This window comes from Perognathus longimembris, chromosome 1, assembly GCF_023159225.1.
Source record: "Perognathus longimembris pacificus isolate PPM17 chromosome 1, ASM2315922v1, whole genome shotgun sequence".
Taxonomy (NCBI): Eukaryota; Metazoa; Chordata; class Mammalia; order Rodentia; family Heteromyidae; genus Perognathus; species Perognathus longimembris.
Window position 1 is genome coordinate 153,639,595 of NC_063161.1, and position 17,797 is coordinate 153,657,391.

Below are 17,797 nucleotides of genomic sequence, written 5' to 3' on the forward strand. Positions count from 1 at the left end.
AATGTGGTCAGCCCCAAACATGCACCCCCTCCCCTGCAGCCAGCCCATTTCTCTTTTGCTGGCATGTTCACCCCAAAGTGACCTGGGTGGGGGTGGGGGTGGGGGGGGACGGACAAGTGAACCCTCTTTCTCTGTTGCATGTTTGTTACGTGCTAAGCAATTGGCTGTGTGACAAGATGTAATTACCCAACTGCCCTATGAGTCCCATGTTGTTCCCCACCCCCCGCCCCCCCACCCCCACCCCAGTTCTCTCTACCTGGTGGCACTTACCACTCCTGAGTGACAATGTCTGTCCATGTCAGCATCTGCCTCCCGCTGAGGAGGGACACTTGTGTCTCTGGCCCCTCCACCACACCTGACTCTGTGAGCATCTCAAGAGTTGCTTGGCTCATGAAGGCAGAATGTACTAGTCACCCCCATTTTCTCAAAAAGACCCCCAGGGGCCCCGGTGGACACGTCTGCACATTGGCAGGATTGGAGCCCCTGCATGTGTGGGACCTGCTGGAACTCTCGCCTCACCAGCTTGGAGACTGAAATTCCAGGTGTGCCGGTCTAGATCCCTGCAGGAGTACACTGCCCAGAGAAGCTTCTAGTCCACGCTGTGTCTTTGGATCCACTCACCAAAAGTGTGTCCTGTGACTCCTCCAGGAATCTGGGCATTCAGCCTAGAAAAAGAGAATGCTTCCTGGCGTCCCGAGAGCTGGGCCCACCCAGCCCCCGGCCTAGCGCACAGATGGAGGGAGGGAGGGGAGGAGGACGCGGGCTGGAGGAAGGCAGCGGCCGCGGCGTCAGCCTTATCATCTGAGGTGGCTCACTGCCCTGTGGAGCCTGGCCCAGCCCAGCCATCATCAGTCCAAGCACGTGGGTGAACCCGTCTCCAACATCCTGACACAGAGCACACACTCCCGAGTTACCCTGGAAGGGACACACACAGCACGTGGCGCTGCGGCCCGCCTCCCAGTTACGGCAGGGCGGACGTGCGCGCAGCACTCTTGAAGCACATGCTGACCGTGGTCCACTGGGTCATCAGGCCACCAGGGCCACATGTTTTGAAAGACTCGGGAACGAGCACCAGGCATCTGGCCTCTCACTCACCCGCCAGGCATGGCTTTACGAGGTGACCAGAGAGAGCTGGGGTCGCTGGCCCGTCACGGCTGCACATTGTGTAATTTCATAAATGCTCATTCTGTTCGTGCGAAGGACTAGGGCTCTCCCTCTTGGCTGGTTTTCCTTTTCCTCCTCTTGCCAAGGCCCCCGCCACAGGTTCTCTACAATGTATGGATCGCATTTGCGGCAGGAGGAAGGGAGAGAAAATCATCCAAAGACATCACCGGCCTCGTGGCTGGAACTCTCTGGGTCCTGTGCCCAGGGCCAGGCCAGGCAGAGGGCTGTGGTGTTCCCACCGATGCCAGGAAAATGAGAAAACACAGGGCCAGCCTGCAATCCCTTACTTTCTGATGTCAGGAGTCCTTTCTCTTACAAAGAATGGTGTTCATAGATGGAAATTTTCTTTCAGATGCCAGAAAAAAAAAAAAAAAGAAGTTGGCAATCTTGTGTCTATCTTCAAAATTTGGGGGAAGTTTGTTTGATAGGCCTGCAAGATCCCCGCCTCGGGAGCCTCGGAGCCGTTTCCTCTGCAGAGAGGCCGCGGCGGAGCCCGAGGGAGACCCAGCCGCGGCTGCCCAGCCAGTCATGGTCACGCGCACGTTGGCTCCCTATGGCTGCCTTTGGCGACCGCAGACCGAGTGACTTCAAGCAACAGGAACTCATTTGCTCCCAGTTCTGCAGGCCAGGTGTCAGGGAGCCAGGTGGGGCTGGAGTGCTTCCTTCCCAAGACTCTTGGAGAGTCTGCTCCGGGCCTCTTCCTTGCCTCGGGTGGACGCCATGCTTCCTCTGCTGTGCCGTGGCTCTCCCGTGCCCTTTGTCCTGTGGGTGTCTAGATCCAGCCTGCTCTTTTACTCAGTCATTTGGTTTTGGGTGGTGGTATTGTGATCTGAACTCAGGGCCTCATGCTTCCTGGTCCTTTCCTATCCCGGTGTGCACCTGAGCCGCTGTGGGCCTACTTTAGGCTTCTCGACATTGCGGGGATTGCAGGCTCATGCCACCACATCTAGCTTTCCTCTGTCCCCCCTGGTCGGGAACTTTCATCCTCCCCATCTCCACCTTTCCAAAGTAGCATAGGATGATAGGTGCATGCCTTTGCATTCAGCTCTGGATTCACAAGGATCTTGGCAGCTTTGGTGCCTGGGCTGGTCTTGAACTGTGATCCTCCCAGTCTCAGTCTCCAAAGTAGCTAGGGTATAGATGTGAGCCAAGATTCCCCAGCCAACCTTCCCTCTTATGAAACCCTCCTCATTGGATTTGAGTCCACTGTAAATCCTGCAGGGCTTCAATTCAGCTTGCTTATACCTGACAGCCTGTGACTTCGTGGGTTATGTCCAGATAAGCCCACTGTCAATAGAAAATACCAGAATCCAGAAGTGCGTTTAATCCAGCAAGCCTGTAGCTCATCCTAGTTGCCAGCAGTCCCCCGTGGGTGGCCATTGGCTCCCCTTGTGACCTCTCGTGGCCGCTGCCTCCCAGTGTCTCAGTCTCTCCTTCCATGGCGGACCTGGGAAAAGATCAAAGTTCAAAGTGGATTTCTGCAGAAGTCGTATTATAAATCAGAGGCTATCAGTGCTTCCAGATAGAAGATCTCCTTCCAAGGTACTAGGCAAATGTGGGCTTTATGGGGATACGGTCTGCCCAGTGCTGGGGACATAGAGGATGAGGACAGCACAGGCCCTGCAAGTCCTGCAGCCTGCTGGATTCCCCCCCCCACCCCCCAGCCAACCCAGAGGCTCACCCTAGAGCCACTGTGCCCACACCGAGGGTGAGGCTGCACTGTGGGGGCAAGGGACCTCCCACGCCCCTGAGCGGACCCCAAGGCTCAGGGGGAAGACAGGATCCCAACTCCAGAGCCTGTCCATCTATCCTTGTGCATGTGTCATGCGTGAGTCGGCCAGCGGAACAGTCGTCACTGTGGCTTGTTCTGAACACAGGCGATCATCAGCTTCCTTCAGTGGCATCAGCCAGGACAGTGAAGGGGCGAGAGCCAGCCCTGGCCTGGCTGTGGGTGGGGGGTGGGCCGCAGGAGAGCACCCTTCCTGGCATTGAGAGTCCCCCATTCCAGGCAGGGGATAAAGGGGGATAAAGGGCAGCCTGTGGGCAGAAAGGAGGAATCCCCGGCCTTTGGCTCCCCAGGGGGCTCTTACTTCTTTTGGCAGAGGCTTTGTGTTTAGACATTTCCAGTCTCACAACCCACCCAGTGATCTTGAGCTCATGTCTGGTCCCCCGCCTCACCGGCCACCTCCTGTGTAGTACAGCTAACATTCGAGCCCTGCCCAAGTCAGGACCAGGGGCCACGAGGTGAGTCGGAGTGCGTGGCCACCTGTAGTGGTGTTAATAAATGCCCCGGTGTTAATAAATCCTCCCAGATAAATCAGAGGATTGTCTGGTCCTCCTGCTGTGTGGTGGGCACAGGCTCTCAAGGGGGGGCAGGGGAGTGAGCGTGTGTATAGCTCTGGGCAGAGGGAAGATGCTCAGCCTTTCATTCATCACACAGTCCTCTGAGTGGTGCCATTGCTGGGGATGGTACCATGGCAGGTGGGGTGGTATGAAAACAAACAAACAACAACAAAACCGTGCTCCAGCTTTGTCTCTGTACCCTGTAGAGTTTCGTGCAGGTAGTCGGCCATGAGGCCATGCCGATTTTACTTCCTGAGGCTCCCTCCCATTGGCAGATCCCAATGCCACTGCCATCATTTGGGCCTCTTCCCTCCAGCTCAAAGCTGGGTACTAGCCTCACCTCAGGGCCTTTGCACGTGCCATGCCTGGAGTGCCCACCCCTGCTTCTAGGCACACAGCGGCTTCCTGTTCTGAGGAAACACTTCCACTGCCCCGAGCGGACCCAACAGACCTTTCTCTGTTTCCACACTCTGGTGTGCAATGCCGTGGTCACAGGGGATTACACTTCTGGGTTGGTGACACTGTCATCCCCAGATGAGGAGCCCATCGAGCACAGACACTGGTCCTGCCACAAGGTAGGTGCCCGTCCCTGTGTGGGTTGATGAACAGATCATGTCTGTGTGTATCTCCCGGCTCTCCTCCTGCCTCGGTTTCCTCACCTTTATAATACACAAGGCGGGTTGGTGAGTTCCAGGCTTCGAAGGAGGGGGCAGAAGGTCTTTATCCATTGCAGGAGAGGCTAGGAAAGTGGCAGTGCCCGTGTGCACATGTGTTTAAGGATTATTCGTTGTCGGGAAAACAATCTGCGTGGAGCTGAAGTGTTTTTCTGGGTGTGGGGCCCACAATGCCAGTTTGTGAGTCTCTGAAGAGCAGGGCCCGAGTGGCCTCCAGAGGGGTCACTCTGACTGCCCTCGTGCCTCGTGGTGGCACTCCGGGCCCTTCCCTTCTCGGTTCCGCGTGGGGTTCTCCCCTTGCTCCCGGCCCGAGACCAGCTGTGTGTATGCCACAGAACTTTCTCCGCGTTTCCACATCTGTAAGTCCTGCTGAGATTCAGCCCCTGCTCTACGCTCAGGCTGCCAGTGGGGCTTAACCCCTTCTGCTATCTCCCAGCCGTGTGAAGTTGTACCTCAGTTTCCTTCATCTACACAATGGACATAAGCAGTGTGTGTGTGTGTGTGTGTGTGTGTGTGTGTGTGTGTGTGTGTGTGTGTGTGTATGTGGGGGGGTAAGGGGGGAGCTGGTGGCTCTGAGCATGTGGCACACACTGGGAATGTGCGATCTTGTGGCTGTTTCTTCATACGGGCGAGTATTCCTTATGCTAGAGATTAGAGAGGAACAGATCTGTTCAAGGCAAAAAAAAAAAAAATCCATTGTTGGAAGAAATTTGCTTTGGAAGATAAGCCCAGGTTTTGGCTCAGAACTGTGTTCCCTCTGGACCGGCACGCTGGAGCATCCGGGTACTGCTGAAAAGCTTGCTGACCACCCAAGCCTTTGAGCCTCGCAGGTGGCTGCTCCGAGGTCAGGCTTTGCAGGAATCCCTCGCACAGCTGGGCTGCTCGTCCGTGGTCGGAAGCTTCCTTTCCACAGATCACTTCTGTCTGGCTATGAATAGATGGTTTTTTTTCCCCCCCCTCTCTTTCTTGGATGCCTGAATGGCAGGCTCCCTCCTGCAGTCCCTGAGGCCGACTTGAGTGCAAAACTCCAAAAACGGACATCCCGTCGGAGTCGTGCGTTCCCCGCTCAGACTGGTGCCTCTCAGCAGGGCTCAAAGAGCCAGGTTGATGGCCACTGTGTCCGGGGTGCTTCCCGGAGGGCACCTGGGCCAGGATTTATAAAGGCTTCTGAGTTTAGAGAAGAAATCACACTTCCTTGAAAAGACGGCAGATTGGAGCAGCAGCCGAGCTGGAAGAAGATGGCTCAGCAGCTCCAAAATCAAGCTGCTGGCGAATTCCGGGGCTCTGGTGATGGTGCAAAGCCTATTAGGACAGGAAAGAAGCGAGGACCGGCCAGTGCCCGCTGCGGCGGGAGAGCTGAGCCTCGCTCTGTGGCTAGTGGCACTGTACCCCCCACCCCAGCTTCATATCCCAGTCTCCCCACTTGTACCTGGCAATCGCCTTTACTCCCAAAGTTCCCTTCTGCAGAGGGAACAATGTACCTGGCTCACAGGGCTAAGGTCAAAGCACTCAACCGCATAGAACACATCTGCTGCAGAGTAAGCAAAGGAGGGTAAACTGAGGCCCAGAGAGGCCAGGAATCCGTCCGTGATTGCTCAGTTTTATGGGGCAGGCAGTACTGTAATTCATGATTCTGAGTCTTCTGGACACTTCTCCCTGCCCCCACCCCCGCCACCTCCTCCTCCCTCAGTCAGACATTTTCAACCCTGCCTTTCGCAGAGGAAATCATGTGACCCTTCACCACAAGAATTCCAAGTGTCCCGAGTGTCGGAGGCCGCCAGCTGACCGGCTGGAGCCATGCTACTCTGCTGCTGGCCCTTCTTTTCCTTTCTTCCTTTTGGAGCTCAATAGGATCTCTCCCTTCCTGTCCATGCAAATAGGAAAATGAACCTCATGGTGAAGGAGTCCCTGCTGTGTGTCCCTGAGACACGCAGGTATACACACACACACACACACATGCACACACACACACACACACACACACACACACACACGGACACTGACACGGGGCAAGGCTGGGGCACAGCAGACGCTGGCATGCCAACTCCCTGAATGATGGTTAGCAGGGCTCGTGGCCAGGCCAGAGAGCCCAGGGTAGACCCTCACTGTCAGCAGCACGAGTGGCAGGAGGGTAGCCCCGCAGCCTTTTGATGGGATCCCAGAATCAGAAGGGAAAGGACCTGCAGTAAAGAGACCCCTGCCACAGATTCGAACTCGGAATCCTGGCATCCCCGCCCCGCCCTCTTAGATGGCCTGGCATCAAAGGAGCTGCCTGGCTGGCACTAGTACTTCCAGGCAGATTCCATGGTGGAACAAAGCGGAAGGCGGGTAGATCTGGGGTGAGCTCCTCCTTCCTGCTCTCAACAGAACTCTCCGTGGAGCCATGCACTCTATGAGCCCCATTTCCCCAACACAGACATGGCAGCACCCCTGCTCTGCCCACCTGTCATATGATTCTGCATTTGTGCAGGTGGGAATCCCACACAGCCCCGTCATTCAGACCCTCATACAGAGTAGCTACTCAGCGAGTGTTGAGTAGATTCCTGATGATAGTTATCTTTTTGTGTGTGGAACTGGGATTTGAGCTCAGTACTTCACACTTGTTATAGGCAAGTGCGCTCATTCACTTTTGCTTTAGCTATTTTTCCATGGAGTCTGATGGGTCCTTTTTAGCCTGGGGCTGGTCTCAAATTTCCATCCTCCTGATCCCCACCTCCTGTCACTGACATGAACAGGTGTGAGCCAGCACACCTGGCTGAATTGTTACTATTTAAGTGCCTACTGTATTCCAAGCATCACTCGGGGGACTTGCAGCCACCACCCCCGCCCCCTGGAGTTTTGGGGCATGTGCCCATCTTGCAAACAAGGAGGCTGACATCCCCACAGTCCCACAGGTGATGGAGGAAGCCAGGTTCACATTCTCCAGCTCCTGTGTCCTCCCTAGTGCTTATACGCTGGAGCATGCGGGGGAAACTGTCCAAAGCCCTCAGGAATAACAGTTGCCATTTGCTGTGGTATAAATATACCTGCTATGGGGCTGGGGATGTGGCCTAGTGGCAAGAGTGCTTGCCCCGTATACATGAGGCCCTGGGTTCAATTCCCCAGCACCACATATATAGGAAATGGCCAGAAGTGGCGCTGTGACTCAAGTGGCAGAGTGCTAGCCTTAAGCAAAAAGAAGTCAGGGACAGTGCTCAGGCTCAGGCCCTGAGTCCAAGCCCCAGGACTGGCCAAAAAAAGAAAAAAAGAAAGAAAGTACCTACAGGACTGAGAGAAATGGTTAGCAACTATCTTTGGGGAAAATCTGCCATAAACATATACATATATAAATATACCTGCTATGGTCAAACTTAAGCAGCCAGTGTGATATCAGTCATCCTCAATCCCTCAAAATTTAACCAGCAGCAACCCACCCCCAAGCCAATAGTAGCCCTTTTCGGAGCTCCCCCCCCCCCCGACCGCCACCCCAGGAGGGCCACAAAGGTAGGACCTCCAGGCTGGGTAGCAGGCTGGAGCTGGGCCCCTTGGTAGGAGCGGCCTGTGAGAGCCCCAGTCTGCCTGCCCCCAAGGGCCCCAGAGGCCTCTAGGGTCTCAGTACCACACAAAGACCTGGGTGGGTGAGACCCAGGGATGAGACTGGAATATTACAACACCGGCCACGCCGTGGGCGATATTCCTGCCAGGCCTCGAGCTGAGCCCTGTAAATGCTGGGATATAATGGACAATAAAAGTCGCAGGGAAATAGTGACTCTCCCCGGACCGCTGTCATTCCTGCCGGAGCCGCACGGGCTCTGATCAGGAGACACCAGTGCCATGTAAATATATAGGGTCTCCTGCCAGCCCGCCAAGATTTATTTTATTGAGGCATGGGGGCTGGGCCGGCGCATGTTTGCCATCCTGGTGACTCTGTAGGATGAGGATGATGCTGGAGCCAGGGGGGCCTCTCCCGCCTTCCCAGTGGGGGAGCCGGCTCGGCCCCCACCGCCCCGCTTGCCCCCAGGGGAGAGGCTTGGCTGACCATGCGGTGGTTCATAGAGCTTGTTGTGGAGCTTGTGCTGTTGTTTACAGTTGTACTTGCCAGAGATGGCAGTGCCGCAGTTATTCTCCTGTGGACTTGGGCCCTGAGAGTCCTGTGGATTGTCCTGTAGTATCTCAGCAAACCCACAGACTGGATCCTGTCCTGGCCCAAGCTCCGTGGCTATTCAGAGCAGCACAGGATTTGAAGTCAGAGCTTAGACTCCAGCTCCTGGGCTGACTGCCTGTCTGCCTCTCCCTGCCTGGCCTGCCATCTGAAGCACCCTTGATCCCAAGTGACTCACTTAGCACCACAGCACTTGGGTTTGGCCAAGACCTTGCTTGCTGAGGGCTTATCCACCTGGCACCCAGCCATGTTCCGTCTCCCAGTAAGTCATGCGACTTCTTAGGACTGTCAGGTGGGCCCATTAGGGGTGCTGTGTGTCTATCCACCTGTATCCCCAACTGGGTCCTGGAAGCCACAGGGACACATGAGCCAGGCACCCACAGAGTCGTGCGTTTGGCCAGAAGGCCCAGAAAGTGTTCCAAAGCCAGATACCAAACCTCTTCCACCAACACACCCAGATGTGAACGCATGCTTGGTCCTGATCCTGAGCTCAGTGCAGGGCACCCGATGTAACCTGAGTCCTCCTGGCCGGGCTGTTGGTGAGAAACTGAAGCCCAGAAACCAGGCTGTGGAACTCAGCCACCAGGCCCTACCTGCCACCGCCCGACCAAAAGTCACCCACAGGGGGCTAAAAGGGGGTTAAAAGAGGAGGGAGGGGGGTATGAGGGACAAGGTAACAAACAGTACAAGAAATGTATCCAATGCCTAACATATGAAACGATAACCTCTCTGTACATCAGTTTGATAATAAAAATTTGAAGAAAAAAAAAAGTGGCCACCTGTGCCCCAGCTCAGGAGAAAAAGACCAGAAGTGGCCCCCAGAGCCCGTAATTATGTGACTGCGGGAATGGCAGGGCTGATTCGGAAGACAGGGTCTCTAGATACACCCAGCCATGTCAGCCAAATAGAGACTGTGCTGCCCACATGCTGTGATCCTCAGGGGCCCTACCTGGCCTGTCTGGAACCTTCTCTGTGAGCCAGGATAGAGATGCTCACCTCTCAGGATCATGGAGGACGCGGTCAGTGGCCACCTCTTCCTGCACACACCAGGGATTTTATGTGGAGTCCAGTCCCCAGGGACAGCTGGTTGTGGGGTGCACCCACAACCACGATTGGGCCAGCAGCTGGCACATGCCCAGCAGTCGTGGCTGGCTGGCAGGGAAGGTGTCCTGGCAGGTGGCCAAGCCTGGATGCCAGGATCTGGTACAGGCATCCTCTGGGGCCCCAGCTGCCCTGGGCCTGCATCCGTCCCTGAGGTGACCAAATTGCAGATGGGACACAGGGGCAGTTGGCACAGGGTCAAGGTTGCTGCTGTTCTGAGGGGGGAGGCAGGTGTGGATGAGGAGAGCTCTTCTTGGGACTGGCAAAGCTCTGTCCAGTCACCACGCCTCTGAGCTCCCTTCCCTTCGGCCAGTCCTGTCCAGCACCTGGGCCACTTGGTCCTGGCGGTGGAGGGAAGCAGTTCGCCCCCTAGCCTGGCCTCTTAATCTAGAGCACTGGCCTGACCTGTGCGTGCCATTCTGGGGCTCCATCCTGGGGGGTCTGTAAGAACAGGGGCTTTGTGGAGTGCATGGATCCTGGGCTGTCAGCACAGATAGACCAAGGGGAGGCAGCTGGTATGATGTGCATGAGGAAGGGAGGGCACGAGGGAGGGAGGGAGGGAGGGAGGGAGGGAGGGAGGGAGGGAAGGAGGAAGGAAGGAAGGAAGGAAGGAAGGAAAGAAGGAAGGAAGGAAGGAAGGAAGGAAGGAAGGAAGGAAGGAAGGAAGGAAGGCTCACTCCAAGTCCTCACTGCTGGATCTATAGCCTTATTTTGGAGAGCAAAATACAGGCCTGAATAAGGATGTGAAAAAGTCACACAATGACCCCATTCTTAGTGTGTCTGTCAGGGGCCGGGCCTGGCACTAAGCACTTTTGTCCTGGATAATGTCACCAAGCGCTCCAGCACTCGGGTCAGAAGAGGCTATTCCTGGCTCCATGCTGTGTGCAGGAACACTGTGACACAACAGGGGATATGACAAAGCCAGGACTCGAACCCAGGACTAACTTCTGCTTGCCAAGCTCTGACCTCTTGTGGGCAGCTGATATGTTTGCCCTGGCACCCAAAGGAGAGGAAGGGCTGTGCTTTGAAAAGGACAGCAAGGAGTTGGTCTCTCTGGATCCCGTGTATGAGGGAGGGGAGGGGACCCCCCAACCTCTCCCAGAGCCCAGGCACACTGACTTCGAGCACCCACTGTGCGGGTGGCTGACAGGGGATGAGTGTGGTGGTGTGTGGTGCTGGTTACCATGGTCACTCCTGTGCCCTTGCACCTCAGTTTCCTGGTGATAAAACGAGGGAGGAGGGCGGGACATCCCAGAACCTAAGCTCCTCTGGCTCCACCACCATCGCTTGCACTGCCTGGTGAGCACTGGGCTCCGTGGCGACTGGCACGTGTTGGAGGTGGCAGCCGGCGCGCTGCGTGGTGAGGGAGCTTCCTTCCGGTGGTGTCCAGGGAGGCCCATCGGTGTCGTGTCCTGCACCTGCCTGGGCTGGGCAGGCCTTGCCCAGAGCCAATCTGGAGCCACTGGGAAAGGGGCCCAGTTCTGCCAGCCTGCCGCTGGGGCGCCACTTGCTCTCACTGACATCTGCACCTCTCGGAGGTGCCAGCAAATGACAAGAGCACACTCGAGACCTGGGGGTCCTCCGCTCACAGGTCCCCCTGGCCTTATGCTCAATTGCCCGGTGAGGACAGCCAGCAAAGCCCTGGGGGCCTGGCAGGACCCCTGTCACCGCCCAGGGGCAGAGCAGTGGCCACCAGCAGGTTTCATGCAGAGTGATCTGTAGACGTTGCCAGAACTCCTGAGCTGCTGGGAGGAGCAGAGAAAAGTCCTCTTCCCTGGGGTGGGCCTTGGATCCTGGGCCCCTGGCTGCAACAGGGCAGTACTCAGGCCCTGAGTTCAAGTCCCAGGAATGGCACAAGGAAGAAAAAAGAATTTCAGCTTTGAAATCCACCTTTCCCTTTCATCTCTGGGCTCTCCCCGGTGACCTCAGATGGGCCAGTCCAAGGTCACCAGGCCCCTTCCTTGTGCCCGCTGGCATTTCTGGCTGGACAGACTGCCCTCACCCAACCCTGACTCTGTGCCTGCTGGGCCCTGGAGGTGAGGGCTTTGACCTCTGCCTACAATGGAAGGGAAGGCATGATCAAGCAGAGACAACACAAGGGACTGGGGCTATCAGGCTCCGTGTGAATCAAGGGAGGACTCCAGGAAGACTGCCTGGAAGAGGCTGCCTGGATTAGATGAGCACTGAAGCAGGAGTCAGGTTTTCCAGGAGGCCATTCACTGCAGGCAAAGGGAGAAAAGGCAGCCAGGGCCTTGAGCAAGTTCATTTCCCAGGAGGGCCCGGGGGTAGTGGATCTGTTAGGAAACTTAGGGATCCTGGCAGAGTGAGACCCAGCCTTTCCCATCTCCTGCTGATCTTCAAGATGGCTCCAGGCAAATGACATTAAAATTGAGACTCTGACAAGTCAGCCTGAATTCAGACCCAGGCTGCACCATGTCCCAGGAACATGAACGCGACCAGTTGCTTAACCTTTCTGCCCCTCAGTTTCCTTGTCTGTAAAATGGGGAGCCCAGGGCATCTCTGACAGAAACCCAGTGTTTCTTTCACTGAGACACAAGGTAGCAACAGCCCCTGTGTTCTTTTCCTTCAACAATTTGTTTTCATACCCAAGAAGAAAGAACTCAAATATGACCGGGGCTCCCCCAATGTTCTTTAAAGGCGCTATGGGCTATGCTGTGATTTGTGTCTGACCCCCACGTGACCATGGGCGTTCTGAGGTTCTGGAGGTCCCAGGAGTCCAGGGGACCCCTCTCCTAGCAGGCAGAGGCATTCTGACCAGGCCTCCCCAGACCTGTTCTCAGTGAGATCCGCGCGAGGCGCTCGAGGCCTGTTCTTGGAGGCCGGTGCCGGAAGCCCACTCCCTGAGTACAGGAGCAGTTTACATCCCGAGCAGCCATGGCTCCTCCAGGTTGTCCAGAAACATCTGGAAGGACAGGGCACTGTGTCATTTGCTAGGGGCGGTTGTGTAGTATGGTGGGGATCTGGCGCCGGCTAGTGCCACTTGGCAGAGCTCAGGACACCTCACTCCATGTGGGGCCTTCTGCTGTGACCTTTGAGTAGGAAGCAGCAGGTTCTGGAACTGCCTGTGGTGGGCCAGAGGAAAAAAAATAGAAGGAGAACAGGGAGGCAGGCAAGCAAGCAGGAGATTGCAGGGACAGGCCGAGAAGGGTCGAGGCCCTGCAGCTGTGGACCCCAGCCAGCCAGCCCGGGCCTTGCAGGCTCACCCTGGGAGGCCCGGCTACCCAAGGGAACCTTGGCGCTCACACGGCACTTCCGGGGAGTGGGCGGCCTCTGTACCTCAAGGAAGCCGGGCTTCCATGGTCATTTGAGCAATGCCTGTGGCTTGGGCTGCGGGTGGGGTAGTGAGGAGACACGGGACCTGTCCGGAAGCCAGACAGCATCTGTGGCTCTTCCCCTCCAGTGTGACAGGCCTCTGCCGCTCTGGCCTGAGATCTGGCCGCTTCCTGTCAAGTGATGGATGGCTGACGTCTGCTAACCGCGAGACCAGACGACCAGGGGCGTCGGCAGGGGAGGGAAAGCCAGATGCAGTCACTCATTCATTTCTTCATTCACAGGCAGTATGAATGGGCCTCTCTCACCTCCTGTGTTGCTATGTGACCTCGGACTGGCCACTTAACCTGTCTGAACTTGAGTTTCTTCCTTTGTACATGGTTCTCACCAGCCTCTGGTGGGAGTCTGTGTGCCACACTTGGTGTGTGCCTGGCACACAAGGCCTGGCTGGATCTAATTCCCAGCCAGTCTGCCCTGGGGTATGGGGGGGTGCCCACTGCCTGGCTCTGGCCCTGCAGATCCAGGACTTGCTTTCTCCCCTTGCTCAGTCTGCCAACTGAGCAGCAGGTCTAGTGCCCTCTCCACTGTGTGGCATTACTTTAGGCAAGTGGTGCCTTCCTTGGAACCCCAGTTTCTTCATCTCCAGCTCCTTAGGAGATGTCCAGTCACCCATGGGTGTCCCCTGGTGCTGCAGCGGCTTGGCCCCGCCCCCTCACTGTGCGCAGTGTGACAGTCTTCTTGGTGGGCATCGGGGCTTTCGCTTTAGATGGTATACTGGGCTGTGCCAGCCACTGACCCCTGTGACCAGGAGCCCGCTGGATCTGTAGAAACAGCCCTGGCTCTGATGCTGGGGTCTGAGTGATGCGTGGGGGGAGCAGCCCCGGGGCTGGGGACTCTCCTCAGAGAAGCGGGGTGAGGCGCTGCCTGCTTCTCTGACAGCCACCAGCACTGTCCTGGGCGGCCTCCGTGCACAGAGTGAGAAGGTGCCTGGGCTCAAAGGCTGTGGGTGCCAGAGGAGCCCCGAGAATGTGCATGCACACAGAGGCACACACAGGCATACATACACAATTGTACATTCACACACAGAGGCATACATACACAAAGGCATACATAAAACAGGCACACACCGGTGTACATACACACAGACACATCCAGCTCCACACGCAGGCATGCACACATGTGTACACACAGGTGTACACAAGCGTGCACACAGGTGCAGCTGGGGTCGGGGCCAGAGCCTCCCTGGAGTCTTGGCTCACTGTCAGCCTCCACGAGGGGTGATATTTGGCAAGAAAAAAAGGTGAGACCTCCATCAAGATGAAGTTTCTGCAAATTGGAGGAGGCTTGGCCAGGGGACCGGGACAGGCAAAGGGGACGCTTGGAGCCTGAGTCCAACACAGCATGGCGGCCGGTCCCTGGGACTTAAAGCCTTGTCCGATGTGGGCCGAGGGGAGCAGTCCATGGGCTGGTCCCCAGGACTGATGAAGGGGTCCAGTGCTATCTGTAGGGCTGACCTGGGAAGCCCAGCAGCTCCTTTCTGGCACCTGGCAGCCGTGTGACCCAGGACAGGTCCCTGCCCCGCTCCACCTCCCCAGGCGATCTCTCCTCCGTGGCTCAGGAAGGCCAGCCATGCGGGCTCCCGCGTGCCAGGCTGTCCTGGGCAGCTTACGTCTGCTGATTTGGTGGCTCTGAGGTGGGTCTCACCTCCAGCCCCATTTCCCAGATTAGGAAACCGGGCCAGCCTGGAGCCCAGGCGGTCCAGCACCTGGGCCAGCAGAGACACTGGGGGGAGGGGTGCGTTCGGGGTGGGGGGGAACACCACAGCGCCTGGGCCCCTGCAGGAGAAAGGCCCTCTTTGAGGTGGCTTTTGGGGTGGCCTTGTGGCTCTGGGTCGCATTCCACAGATGTTTGGCCCCTGACTTGGGCTTGGCAGCCATGGCCTCATTGTTCTGCAACTTGGCAGGAGCCACAGATCCCAGGGACAGGAAGCTCCCCGTGGTCCCCCTGGGGCCTGCATGCAGGCTTTCCCCTGCCCTCCCCCCCACGTCTGTCCCTCCAAATACCCTTGGCCTTCCTTATTTTGAACCCCATGACGTACATAGTCCACTAGAAATTCCTGGCATAAGGGACTTCGGTTCCTACTGGGGTGTAATGGAAAAAAATGTGCACTCCCTAAAACCCCAACTCCTGAAGAACCCCCAAGAGACTGCAGAGTCCTATCCTGGTATTGCACCGCCCCTTCCTAGGCTTCAGTTTCCCTGCCTGAGAAATGGGTCTACCAAATGTGTCTGAGGATGAGCAGGAAGGCTCCGGCTCACTGACAAGACCCCCCCACCCGCCCGGGGAGCCCCATGCCCTGGGGAGCCCCACACCTGCCACAGGCCCGAGGTAGGACTTAGTAGCAGTCACTCACCAAAGACCACAGGTACACATGGTAGCTAGGTATGCTCTGGAGCACGATCTTAGGGGAGGTGGGGGGGCTTCTGTTCTTGAGGCCACTGGGGTCACCCCTATGCATCGCGTGGAAAGAGAGTTCATTCTGGGAGGAGGCACACTGGAAAAGGGCTGGTGCATTGCTGAAGAGCTGCGGTGTGTGCTTTAGACACAGCACCATCATAGGTGCAGGCCCCAGCCCCGCTGCCTGCCATCCCCCGTGTGCCTCGTTCCCTCATCTGCTAGGTGGGCGGATAACAGACCCTGCTGGGCCGTGTTAAGGCTAATGAGGAAAATGCATGGCGCATGGTGCAGCACAACACAGGTGCAGCAGTCGTTAGTCACTATCCTTGTTATTACCGTCGTTTCTGGGGTGGCCTACGCTCCCTTCTGGGGATCTTGGAGCCTCCAGTGAGGTCTTGGGGTGAGCTCCCGACTGTACAAAACTACTACTGTGTTGGATGGCTGCTGGAGATGGGGTGATCATTCTTGAATGTCAGGGAGCCTCCTGCCCAGTGGGATTGGGCTGCTGGTCAATCCCAAGGCCTTGGGATTGGAGCTGGGCAGGGCAGGGTGACAGGGAGGGAGTCTAGAGGTAGTAGTTGGTGCCATTTCTCTGGGGGCAGCCGAGACAGGTGGGTCAGGTGGCCAGGTGAGCGGGCCATCTGGACAGGGCAGCCTGTGGCCGACGCAGAAGCATTCGTAGATGAAGACAGAACCTTCCATCCTCTCCCCGGAGACCTCCCTAAGGGCAGAGGATGTGAACATGTCACCCCGAGGGGTCTGTGGGGTGCAGCCCACAGCAGCTGCTGAGCCCTGCAGGAGCCTCCGGTTTCATGTTCAAATTCATGCGCATTTTACATTCTCACCCTCCCGTGCATTCTCGCCCTTGCACGCCCGCTTTGCTGTTGCTTGCGCCCCCCTCTGCCCCCCCTTGCCGTGCCAGCCTGCAGAAGGTGCTCCATGTTTATGTGTTTATCCTGAGGCTCTGTGTACCCCACCTCTGCCACCGTACCCTGGGGGTACACAGTGCTCAGCCAGATGGTAGAAGACGCCCAAGGCACCTGGTCCCATCTGTACCCCAGGACTGGGGTGGGGGGAGCGCTGGGCCCTGGGACACCCCACCAGGAGACAGGAGGTGCACCGAGGCCAGAGCAGGGCTGTGGGGAGGGGGTGCAGGCTGCTGGCATGGTGCCCCCTGCATGACAGATCTGAGGCCACTCCGTGGTCTTCCTACACGCCTACCACAGGGAGAACCATGTGGCACGTCCATGTCCAAGGTGGGCAGTGTCACCGGCAGGAGACTGCATGGGCCCGGGCTTGGCAGGAGTGGGGCTCACACTGCCGAGGTGCTCAGCTAGCGGGGGGCCACACCCCAAGCTCGTGCATCTTACCATCTCTGGCTGTTCCCTAGTGGCCCAGGGAAGCTTTACACCAACACAACAGCAAAGGGTGGGGGAAGGCTTCCTAAGAGCACTGCAGAGGCGGGGTGCCCTGAGGGTAGGGGTGGAGAGGCCCGAGATTGAGCCCAATGGGATTCCGGGGTTGAGAGACCTCACTTAACACACCAGGAAATAGTGTAGACACCGCTGGCATCTGGAGGGGCCCCCTCCCCCGGTGGAGCTGGAAACAGATGTGGAGAGGCGCAGAGCCTGGTCTCCAGGGACCCTGACTGTAACATGCAGTGGTGCTGATTCGTGCTGAACCCCGGGGTCCATGCAGGTGCGGAGCTCCTGGGTCGGGGCACAGAGTGGGCTGGAAAGGGCTCTCAGTGTGGGGTTTTGCGGCTGAGGATGGCTGGGAGGAGCTGGCGGGTAGAAGGTGGCAGAGCCTGGGTAGGGACAAGTGATGCCAAGTTCTGTGTGGGGGTTGGGTGCCGCGCGGTCCTCCCTAGAGCCAAGCTGGTGCAGGCCGTGGACCTCCTGACGTCTGAACTCCGGAACTCCTAGGAGCCCAGTCCTGGAGCTGCGGTTACTCCTTTGGTGCAGAGGCCCCGCCCCAGCCTAGAGGTGCACACAGTGCTCTGGGCATGGCCTGGCCTTCTGATGACCCTGTGTCTGGGACCAGGACATGGGGACCTTCCTGTAGCACGTGCCAGAATCTGGCTTGGTTCTTGTCCCTGACCAGCCAGGCTGATGGCTTGAGTTCAGGCAGGGTGACAGTGGGGACGGTAGGACAGAGCAGCCCCTGCCAGGGGATGGTAGAAGAGCAAGGCTGTGGTGTCCAGCACACACAGGGTTGAACCTGCTACCTTCCTTGTCTCCTTCCCAGTGGGCCGACTCTTGGAATAGGCTGATCCCTGGTGAGGGCAGGGGGTCACTGGGATGCAGTCCCCCCCCACCCCACCCCCCCGCTCGCACACCTGAGTGTTGGGAGGAGGATGTGAATGGGCCCTGTTTTCTGTTGCAGCCTGTGTCCTGGGGAGGCTGGCATGCAGGATGGCAGGACAGCCCAGTCACCTGCCCCAAGGAGGGAGCCCGAGCAACCTTTGCCACACGCCGGGGCCTGCTCACCCTTCTGACTCACAGGTAAGGCCTTTTCCTTGTCCACAGTGCATGGAGTCTGCCTGGAACTTGGCTGTGGCCATTCCTGGAGCACTGGCTCCAGATTCCCCTTTCAGACAGAGAAGACCTGGAGTGGGACCTTGCCC

At 57.5% G+C, this 17,797-nt stretch overlaps 1 protein-coding gene across 4 annotated transcripts in view; it reads left to right on the forward strand.

Annotated features, from left to right (window-relative positions):
- Nek6 (NIMA related kinase 6) overlaps nucleotides 1–17,797 on the forward strand; it is a 67,209-nt gene that overhangs the window by 17,530 nt on the left and 31,882 nt on the right. For all 4 annotated transcript variants that reach the window (XM_048342338.1, XM_048342348.1, XM_048342324.1 and 1 more), the window contains one exon: nucleotides 17,557–17,675. In XM_048342338.1, coding sequence (XP_048198295.1) covers nucleotides 17,586–17,675 — 90 coding nt within the window. In that variant the 5' untranslated portion in view covers nucleotides 17,557–17,585. The remainder of the gene's footprint in view (nucleotides 1–17,556; nucleotides 17,676–17,797) is intronic.